The sequence below is a fragment of the Hoplias malabaricus genome, chromosome 10 (genome assembly GCF_029633855.1).
Source record: "Hoplias malabaricus isolate fHopMal1 chromosome 10, fHopMal1.hap1, whole genome shotgun sequence".
NCBI lineage: Eukaryota > Metazoa > Chordata > Actinopteri > Characiformes > Erythrinidae > Hoplias > Hoplias malabaricus.
Genome location: NC_089809.1, coordinates 22478354 through 22489855, shown reverse-complemented (window position 1 = coordinate 22489855; position 11502 = coordinate 22478354). Strand labels below are relative to the sequence as shown.

At 40.2% G+C, this 11502-nt stretch overlaps 1 protein-coding gene across 1 annotated transcript; it reads right to left on the bottom strand.

Moving 5' to 3' along the window:
- Positions 1–627: 627 nt before the first annotated feature.
- LOC136708023 (dentin sialophosphoprotein-like) lies at positions 628–6596 on the bottom strand. The gene is made up of 3 exons (XM_066682284.1): positions 6470–6596; positions 2283–3077; positions 628–2213 (listed from the first exon to the last, which is right to left on the bottom strand). The coding sequence occupies exons 1-3, from the start codon at positions 6594–6596 to the stop codon at positions 628–630; spliced, it is 2508 nt and encodes an 835-aa protein (XP_066538381.1).
- Positions 6597–11502: the final 4906 nt, after the last annotated feature.

Genomic DNA, 11502 nt, shown 5'->3' with positions numbered 1-11502 from the left:
CAATACTGTCTGTACTTTCTTTCCTTCATTACAGTCTGTAATTTATTTCCTCCATTACAGTGTGTACTTATGATTACTTTATTCCCTGAGTACTGTCTGTATTTCATGTCCTCCTGCGTCTAACCAATGTTCCACAGTATTGTTAGAACTAGAGGAATTGAAGGAATTAAATATATCCTGTATTTCTGTAGTTTATTTCCTTCACAGTGCTTGTAGTTAATTTCCCCATATTACTGTCTGAAATTCATCACTATCTGAAACTTAATCTCCCCAATAATATATACTTCAATTCTGTCTTCATTCTTTTTACAGTACACAGTACTATCCTTACTACATAAGCTCCAGAACTGTCTGAACTTCATTTGATGCTGAGACTGATCTCCTACTACAGATTTACAGATCTCAGTTTTAACTTTGTTTAACATCAAATCTTTTATAAAATATTTGCTGTGTATTTAAAAATAGACCTAGAGATAAACTCCCACTAAAGTAGCGTAATGATCTAGAGATACTGTAAATATGACATGGAATAAATTAAAATGCACAAGGATTTCAGTGGATACTGCTTGGTTGGCAGACACGGTGATCTGCACTGGCAGAAACAAGGCTAAATATTTACAAGTATTTTCAATGCTGATGATTTGGTTTTACCCACATGCCAAAGACTTTGAGGTCTGTCTTATTGCTGGGGTCTTCTCTGTGTTCAGAGTGGTCTGTCTCACTGCTGGAGTCTTCTCTGTGTTTAGAGTGATCTGTCTCGCTGCTGGGGTCTTCTCTGTGTTCAGAGTGGTCTGTCTCACTGCTGGGGTCTTCTCTGTGTTCAGAGTGGTCTGTCTCACTGCTGGGGTCTTCTCTGTGTTCAGAGTGGTCTGTCTCACTGCTGGGGTCTTCTCTGTGTTCAGAGAGGTCTGTCTCACTGCCGGAGTCTTCTCTGTGTTCAGAGTGATCTGTCTCACTGCTGGGGTCTTCTCTGTGTTCAGAGAGGTCTGTCTCACTGCCGGAGTCTTCTCTGTGTTCAGAGTGATCTGTCTCACTGCTGGAGTCTTCTCTGTGTTCAGAGTGGTCTGTCTCACTGCTGGGGTCTTCTCTGTGTTCAGAGAGGTCTGTCTCACTGCCGGAGTCTTCTCTGTGTTCAGAGTGATCTGTCTCTCTGCTGGGGTCTTCTCTGTGTTCAGAGTGATCTGTCTCTCTGCTGGGGTCTTCTCTGTGTTCAGAAAGGTCTGTCTCACTGCTGGAGTCTTCTCTGTGCTCAGAGTGGTCTGTCTCACTGCTGGAGTCTTCTCTGTGTTCAGAGCGGCCTGTCTCACTGCTGGTGTCTTCTCTGTGTTCAGAGAGGTCTGTCTCACTGCTGGAGTCTTCTCTGTGTTTAGAGTGATCTGTCTCTCTGCTGGGGTCTTCTCTGTGTTCAGAAAGGTCTGTCTCACTGCTGGGGTCTTCTCTGTGTTCAGAGAGGTCTGTCTCACTGCTGGAGTCTTCTCTGTGTTTAGAGTGATCTGTCTCGCTGCTGGGGTCTTCTCTGTGTTCAGAGCGGTCTGTCTCACTGCTGGGGTCTTCTCTGTGTTCAGAGCGGTCTGTCTCACTGCTGGGGTCTTCTCTGTGTTCAGAGCGGTCTGTCTCACTGCTGGGGTCTTCTCTGTGTTCAGAGTGATCTGTTTCGCAGCTGGAGTCTTCTATGTGTTCAGAGAGGTCCGTCTCACTGCTGGGGTCTTCTGTGTGTTTAAAGTGGTCTGTCTCACTGCTGGAGTCTTCTCTGTGTTCAGAGTGGTCTGTCTCACTGCTGGGGTCTTCTCTGTGCTCAGAGTGGTCTGTCTCACTGCTGGAGTCTTCTCTGTGCTCAGAGGGGTCTGTCTTACTGCTGGGGTCTTCTCTGTGTTCAGAGCGGTCTGTCTCACTGCTGGAGTCTTCTCTGTGCTCAGAGTGGTCTGTCTCACTGTTGAGGTCTTCTCTGTGTTCAGAGCGGTCTGTCTCACTGCTGGGGTCTTCTTTGTGTTTAGAGTGGTCTGTCTCACTGCTGGGGTCTTCTCTGTGCTCAGAGTGGTCTGTCTCACTGCTGGGGTCTTCTTTGTGTTTAGAGTGGTCTGTCTCACTGCTGGGGTCTTCTCTGTGTTCAGAGAGGTCTGTCTCACTGCTGGAGTCTTCTCTGTGTTCAGAGTGGTCTGTCTCACTGTTGGGGTCTTCTCTGTGCTCAGAGTGGTCTGTCTCACTGCTGGAGTCTTCTCTGTGTTCAGAGCGGTCTGTCTCACTGCTGGGGTCTTCTCTGTGTTCAGAGTGGTCTGTCTCACTGCTGGAGTCTTCTCTGTGTTCAGAGAGGTCTGTCTCACTGCTGGAGTCTTCTCTGTGCTCAGAGGGGTCTGTCTTACTGCTGGGGTCTTCTCTGTGCTCAGAGTGGTTTGTATCACTGCTGGGGTCTTCTCTGTGCTCAGAGTGGTCTGTCTCACTGCTGGAGTCTTCTCTGTGTTCAGAGCGGTCTGTCTCACTGCTGGAGTCTTCTCTGTGCTCAGAGTGGTCTGTCTCACTGCTGGAGTCTTCTCTGTGTTCAGAGCGGCCTGTCTCACTGCTGGTGTCTTCTCTGTGTTTAGAGAGGTCTGTCTCACTGCTGGGGTCTTCTCTGTGTTCAGAGTGGTCTGTCTCACTGCTGGGGTCTTCTCTGTGTTCAGAGCGGTCTGTCTCACTGCTGGAGTCTTCTCTGTGCTCAGAGTGGTCTGTCTCACTGCTGGAGTCTTCTCTGTGTTCAGAGCGGCCTGTCTCACTGCTGGTGTCTTCTCTGTGTTTAGAGAGGTCTGTCTCACTGCTGGGGTCTTCTCTGTGTTCAGAGCGGTCTGTCTCACTGCTGGGGTCTTCTCTGTGTTCAGAGTGGTCTGTCTCACTGCTGGGGTCTTCTCTGTGTTCAGAGCGGTCTGTGTCACTGCTGGAGTCTTCTCTGTGTTCAGAGTGGTTTGTATCACTGCTGGGGTCTTCTCTTTGTTCAGAGCGGTCTGTCTCACTGCTGGAGTCTTCTCTGTGTTCAGAGTGGTTTGTATCACTGCTGGGGTCTTCTCTGTGTTTAGAGTGATCTGTCTCACTCACTGGTGTCTTCTCTGTGTTCAGAGCGGTTTGTCTCACTCACAGCTGGGGTCTTCTATGTGTTTAGAGTGGTCTGTTTTTTGTCTCACTGGGATGTGAGAATGTTATATTGCTTATTGCAGTCCTAGAAATTTCAGCTGACGACAAAACGTTTTTGTTTTTTTTGTATTTCTGAATTATGTTGCGTTTTGGCTTCTCTGTTAAAATAAAAATAAAAAAGCAGGTCCGAGCCAAGAAAAAATGGCGGCCTGACGTATTCTCTGAAGCGCCTGACAGGGTTTGCAATTAACCCTAATTTGCATATGCAAATGTGCTGTACATTGGTTCAGACTACCAAATGGGGATGATGAGAGCTGTAGTCTGTTTTGAATTATTTTTTATAAATCCACCCATAGAGAGATCCATATATGCATCTCACATATATACCCAGAAGACTGAAGGGTTTATAACGCCATATATTGCTCGTTTTAAAACGGTAATTCAGCTTACATATTCACTGACAAACATTATATGGATAAAGTCTATTGTCTTTCGTTGCCTCACGTTGCTCATATTTTGGAGCTGATAGTTCTCACAAGCTTTGATGGTCCACACTGAATTCATAAGTGACACTTTAACAGATTTCAACATACAGCATGTCTCTGTACTCCACAGAGTCTCAGCACGTCGTTGACAATATAACACTGTGAACGGACAAAGAATATGTATATCGGCTTTATTAATTCACGTTCACGTTCAAAATCTGTAACAAATGACATCAACAATTTCTCTAAATGTAGGCATTACCACTTTTAGATTTTTCATTCGGCAGATGTCTGATTAATTAATAAACACAAGCACTGAATTATATTTGACTTATATTTGATTTAACCTTACATAGCGTTTACCTTAAATATTTGATCAGATTTGTTGTTTGTTTGAGCAACTGATTTAAACTGCTGGACACATATGACGCCGAATCCAATTTTGTCCGAGTTTTATTTACGTCAGTTTAGAAACTCTCACATTTAATAAAACCAGCTTAAGTTCTGATATTTAAATAATGACATGGAGGGGAAAATCACAACGATTTTAAGATACGGTTTTAATAATTTTTTGTCTAAAAGTGTAAATAAAAAGAAAAGCAGCAATGCTTAATGAAATTATTTAATAAAAGTAACAGTAATATTTTTTTCTTCTTCACTGCAGTATTGACCTCTTGCAGCAGGTAGTCTATGTGCGTGTGAACTTCCATTCATCACGTGATCATCCTATTAAACAGAGGATATGTTAGAGTAAAATTCGTTTGTGCAGATACCCCTTAAACGAAATTCATTTTGCTCTCAACGAAAATCAGAGCACGTTCAAACGAGAGCGTCAGAGATCTGAACGCGTGCCAAGTCCCAGAGCGCGCTCACTGCTGCGCGCGCCTGTTTATGTGTGTGTGTGTGTGTGTGTGTGTCTGTTTGAGAGAGAGACAGAGAGAGAGTGACAGTGTGTAGTTCTGTATTCCATACATTTCAAAACTACTCAGCTGCACCTTCTCCATTTCTGTATCTGTCGGCAGTTGCTTTAAACTCTAGAACAATAACATTAATAAAAATCGCTTTGATGTTTTGAATGCTCTGAATGTAACTTGGTTTTATGCTTTTAAAAACAATGTGTTAACAAGAAAGCAGTTAAGACGTTAAAATTAATGAGCCCATTCTTCCTGAATACTGCTACTATAATGAAAGAGCCTCTTTAGAGTATAACCCTGACATGACTTTGGAGGGAATGCTCTGTTCTGAGATCTTTTTGTTTTTCAAGGGACAATAAGGGAGCCTTGCACAGAGTCCTGTAAACGGAACACTAAGTTAGGATTTAGTGAATGAACAAAGTTACACCGTTCGTTTATTTTGATGGGTTTTCAACGTCTTCCGGTAAATTAATTCCACTGTAGTTAAGTCTGTAAACGAATGGCAACAAGAACACTGAATGTACACTACTAAATATATCACTGAGGAATATCAGGTCAGGATGGAATTGTCCGTATGTTGCCCCTGACCAGACTTTTAAGAGATAACCATTATCTGCGAGCTTGTAATAAACATAAATCTGAACGGTCACAGACAGAATAGTGCAGTTTTTCTGCTGAGATTTTTTTTTTACATTTTTTAAAATCTAATTTTTTAAATTTTTTATCTCATATTTTATCTCTACGGGATCAAATTTGGTGAATTCGATGACGTCATGTCTGCTAAAGAACCAATCAAAAATGCCAATATATTTACACAATCGCTGACACGTGCAGGGCTGTTTACTCTGACAAAATGTAGAAAATATGAATATCTCTGTTCATTAAAATGAGAGATTTAGAATACATTTCCAAGAAAAAAGACAAATGCTTAAAATGTGGCTTAGAGGTAACTAACTCAACACTTTATACAGCATTTAGTACTATATAGGTTTATTAATATTGATTATAATGTTTAATAGTATGTGTATGTAGATATTAACATGTCCCAGTTACTCTCCGCCTTTATCTCAGCTTCCATTACAACGCTCGCCTATATCTACAACGCTCAAATAAAGGTATAAAGGTCCTGATTCCTTAGGTTTGTGAAGTAAGTAACACTGAAGCCATGTTTGAGCCAATCTTTGGGACACTATTTCAAAGAGGAAATGGTCAGACATAGCCGACTGCTTATTTAAATCTTGACACAACATCCAGAGGGAAAAAGAAAAAAGAGAAAAAAAAAAGAAAAGAAAAACGTGATTTTAATTGTACAATTGAATTTTCTTTTATTTACTTAATCCAGATTAAGTAAAACAATACTTTTATTGTCAAGCCAACAATGAACCTCCAACTGTCTGAAAGTAACAAGTGGTTCTGGCTTTTTAAGGTGCAGAAAGAACAGCTTTTACTCTGTATGTTGTTTTTGGTTATCAGCGTTCTACCCTCGAGCCGAAGGAGGCCCGTACACTTCGCAGAAAGTTTGCCATAAAGGCTTCCTAATTATAGGTTTTATCTGTGTGTGATGCAGGTCTGTGATAAAGCAGTTTTGGGTTTTTCATCACCGCTTCTCTGAACTTCTTCCTTATCTGTGGGACTGAATAAAACCCCACTGTGGGATCAGTGGAGCGGATGTGCTGTAAGCTGACTGCAGTCTGTCTTTTCATTGAGAACACAAAACCTGGACGGGGCATGTTATGGAATACACGTGTGTGTGTAGGGGGTGGGGGGGGCGCATTAATGATTCATTGGAGCCTAGAGAACCTTCAGCACTGTGCGGTCAGCGAGGGGTCTTTAGGACTCTTTGTGGTATCTCTGTTGGAGGGGCGCACGGGGCTGTGTGTCACTACAATATGAGCTTTATTGTGGGATCTTGGGAAGGGATAGAAATATGAAAATACTTGAGAATCTCTCAGGTGTTTTCAGTCTTACTGTATAAACGGTACTGCCCCGTCTCCCCCTGGGGCATCGGTACTGGTTGTAAATGTACTCTGTTGTAGGCTGCTCGCCTCGGTGCTGGACGCTGGACGCCGGGGTTTGTCTTCTCCAGCGGCGACATACAAAGAGGGACAAACGCAGGTGTTGTTTGATGGGATTAGGACTTCAATATGTAGATCATGGGTGGCAAATTAGAGCCTACGGGCTTTTTATTTGGGGTTTAGTCTTTGTGGATGAACCAACACTACCGGATTTTTTTGGCATAATCTTGATTCCAACTGTGCAGAAGTGATAGTTATAACAAAACCTGTTTATCAAATGTTTAAACCATATTTTGTATGTATTTTAAACGCACTTCATATTAAACCACTTGCTCTCTATTTCGCAGAAGAAGAAACGCAAAACATGAGAACAGGACACAGGTGTAAGCAGGGTTAAAGAGCAGGGATAGATGAAGGACACTGGTGGACTTTGAGTTATTGATATAAGGGGAGCTCTGGAGCTGTCCAAACTTCAGTGCTGAACTTCTCACCAGCGTGGAGAAATACGTTAGAAGTACGTTAGAACCGATACCTGTGTTATATGTGATAGTGTCCTTTACCTTCATTCACATCATGATTTCAGGACCCTTTAGAGTTCTGTGTGTTCGATTTTATACAGATAGAGAAAACTACACATCAGAAAACATATTATTATGATTTTTTTTTCAAAGCAGCGTTCAGAGTTCACTGATGGACTGCATTACCATTTTGTATTTTATTTGTTATTTAACGACGCATCTGTCGTTTTTTAGTCTTGTTAATGAAAGTCAGAGATCTCAGGATTGAATGTGCCAAAAGTAAAAATAAATACAAATATGAATGAATGAATGGATGTCTTTATGTCATATTGTTCTTTAAACCCTCACATTTAGCCAGTGTCCCGAAGCCCTTCCTCGTTAAGTTTCCGAAGCAGGGACTCCAGAGTGACGAGAAAAACACTCAACTCAAGAAAGAGAAGTTAATTTTATTAAGACACAACATCAGAAACCAAACTCTCTCTGGTTTCTAAACAAACAGATGGCCAATGAAAACGAGTTGTAACAAAGGCTGCAAACACACACACACACACACACAAACTTATTTGATCTACGCTTGTTTTTTATCGTGATCTGCGTGGGCCATCATTACGGTCACTGATTTAAACAAATGATCCATATGCAATGAGCTGTGTCCGTGCCAAGTCCATGGATAAAAACCAGGAGAAAAGCAGAAAGAGAGAGAGAGAGAGAGAGAGAGAGAGAGATCATATACAATGACAGTTCCAAAGAGCATAGAGCATGCATATATATATATTGGTTTATATATTTCTTTATTGCGACTTTTAAATTGTGTCGATATTACTATTCATTATTATTGTATGGATATGTGTTGTGTTCATAACTACATACAGGTTATTTTCAGCTGAATCTGGGGGATTTATTTATTTATTTATTTATTTATTTATTTATTTATTTATTTATTGAGCTTCTAGACATGTAATTGATGAGACCTATGCTTTGAACGTGGTCAAAAAAGCACTGACTGTAGAGCTGGGTTATCCCAGCAGGGAGCGCGCGGCTGGTTTTGGCTCGCGCTCCGGATCAGACTCGCGCGGTCTGTCTGAGCCCAATGTAAAGATGACGGCATCTTCCTAAAGGAGCCTATATAAACATACAAGCGCGTACTTGCGTGATCTATCCCACGGTGCAAATTACAATGCTGCATAATTAATATGCGCATAAATTAAGACTGGGAGAGTTGTGTGGATTCCGAGCACAGGCGGCTCTGAGCAGAAAAAAGAGGCTCTCTGTTGGAGCAGTAACAAGCTGACTGTTCACACGCTAAATCTGGAGGTGGGGAGGAGAGGGGGAGGTAGTGTGTACGTGTGTGTGTGTGTGCGTGTGTGTGTGTGAGTGTGTGTGTGTGGGCAGGGGGCTAAACGCCCTTCACATGCAGAGATTACACAATACAGACAGACATGTCTATGCTGGAGTATACAGTACATTAATTTCATGTAAATCATAGGCTACTGCACACTGGAAAATACTGATTTTATATGATTCATTAATATTATTCATTTATCAGATTTGAGTATGCTGCATCATCAAGTTGCTTTTGGTACAAGCTGTGTTTATGTACCGCGGTATTACTAAAACCTATGTCAGATCAGTTCAAAGCTCACTGTTTAAACATAAGCCCTTGGTGAAAATAGTTATTTTTATTTCTGTTTTTTAATGTCACAAATCCTTCCTCTCGTTACAAATCGGATATTACCAAGAAGACGATCCCTGCTGATTTTATATGGCAAACACACACAGACACACACACATACAGATTTTTTCTATGCATGTATTATGTTCATTTCGTGGAGACATAACCTGATCTTAGCAATAACTCGGATAGCCTTACCATAACCTTAAATAAAACCGAATAACTTACGTTTTGGGGACCACAAAGTGGTACAAGGAATTAGGACGAGAAATCTTCATGATGTGAGTGTACACAGTCCCCACAGCGTGATATATACCTGGTACACACACACACACACACACACACACACACACACACAAGGCCCCTGGCAGTGCAGTATACCTTATACACTATGGATGTCCATTTCTGAACCATCATTGTTTTCATCGTCTAATTTAAACCCCGCCATATTGTGACGCGAGCATGCGCACTTCAGAGAGAGAAGCAGGTTATTATTAGAGCAGGTCAATTACAAACTACAGAGCCTGAAGAAAACACTGCTGCTGTTTATCTGCGGCGCATGTGAGCAGGCGCGGATCTGAAACCAATTAATTAAGTGATGGCGCCATCTGGCGTCCACTCAGCAAACATGCACTAATCTTACCTAATCCTGCTCCTTCCACAAAGCAGGGTTTAGCCAATTAATTAAACCCGGAGTTCAGGATTATGCAATTATAATGTTCCTCAGCTCTTCTCCTTTGGGACAGGTTTGACTTTGGACTTGAATTATCTGGCTAAACTACAAAAAAAAAAAACGTTTATGCATACATTTATTTAGTACGTAAGTAAGTAAACGTTTTGGCAATTTTTAAACAAAATACAACTAAAAAAGGAGAGGCTACAAAAAATAAGGCAAACAACGAAGGCAGCGACAATAAATCAACAATTCCCAAATACTGATAAAACAATAATTTAATTTAAACAGTTTATTATCGATCGTTATAACAATAAATACAAATATATTTATACTTTTATGAAAGCATTCATCATTAAAAAAAATGTATTATTGCTATCATTTTTAATTATTATTATTATTGACGCTGTTGTTGTTGTTAATAATAATAATAATAATAATAATAATAATAATAATAATGTGTGGCGTTATTACTGTTATATGTTAATACTGATTCATGGTCCATAGCTCTATTAAGAAACTGGTTTAGTGAAATGCTGCTGCCCCCTGCTGGAGTACATTGTAAATTACAATCAACTTTATTTAAAAAAAATCATTCATATGTTCATTCATTTACACATTTAGTCACGCTCATTTCACATGGCCTCACACACACACACACACACACTCTCCCAATCACTTACTCACACTTATAGATCTCATGTGGACTGGATGGACAGCATGCGGGTGGAGGTGGGGAGGCATAAGCAAACATAATAAAGCATTTTATGTCAATATAATGAAGACAGTATAAACATATATAAGCCTATACAAGAAAGACTAAAATTATATATGCCTATGTAAGAAAGATTATATACACCTCTACAAGTCTATATACAAAACACTATAAACATACATAAAGAAAATATATCTGTAGCACCCTTCCCTGAGTTAAAGGCCTCTACTGAAGTGTTTAACTATCAGTAGCACTAAATAAAATATAAAATAATAAAATATATAAATACATAAAATAGCGTATGTTATTTGTTACATATGGCTTAATACCACAACAAGGTTTCTATTATGATTAAATATATACATTAAACTAAAGCAAGGACAGATACGTAACCTAGTACAAAGTAAAATATTATTTCGTTATTTGTTCATGTAAGTCTTTCTGGCTCTCTGTAATTATTTAGGCAATGACTCTAAACACCACCAGAGGGCAACAGAAACCCGCCTGTACATTGTCTGCCCTGTCACAGGAGCTCTCAGAGACTGTTTCTCAAATCGCTTGTGCTCCCTTCTCCCTACATAGTACATTATGAGTTATAAACTACTGACTTCTAGGCTCAAATAATGTACTGCAAATTCTAGTAAGGGATTATTTACATCTGGCTGAATTCCTATAGCTCTTTGGGTTCAGGAGGAAGTTATTCAGGACATACATAGTGCATTATGCAGGGATTAGGGGGCAATTTAAGACTCATCCCTCAATTAATTTGCTACCACTGGCACAATTGGCACAATTGATGCTGTCCGCAGTGGAATTCTATTTATAGATATAATACTACCTTAGACTATCTTCAGAGAATAAACAACAGATGTTGGACATTATATATATATTAGCTTTATTGAATTGTAATTTAAATAAACTCAATTGAGCAGTTCTTGACTAATTCATTAATTTATCATTGGTAGTTTACAATGTGCTGTATCTATAGTTCAGATTTGCAGTAATATGCAGGTGTCTGCAGTATATGATTACAGCACAGTGATTTCTAGTTATAATTCAACTGATATGTGACTGGTTTCTCACATGGCACATTTATCATCACAATAATTATCTAGTTATTCACATATATATAGCACATACAGTTTCACCCAGTTCTTCAAAAGTCTTGATGCCATTCTTACCAATATTTGTCTGTGTGCAAAAACCCATTATATTTGTAGGACCGGGTTAGTCATTCTTAAGAGAGATGGCAGCACCATTAGGACAGTCAGCAGCCAATTTAATCACCCTAATAAGAAATGAATGCTATGCGATTAGCTCTCATTTGGAAATCTACCAGTTCTGAGCATCATGAGACATGAAATGACATCTGGATCCTCCACACTTTTAATGTGAATTAAGTCTGACT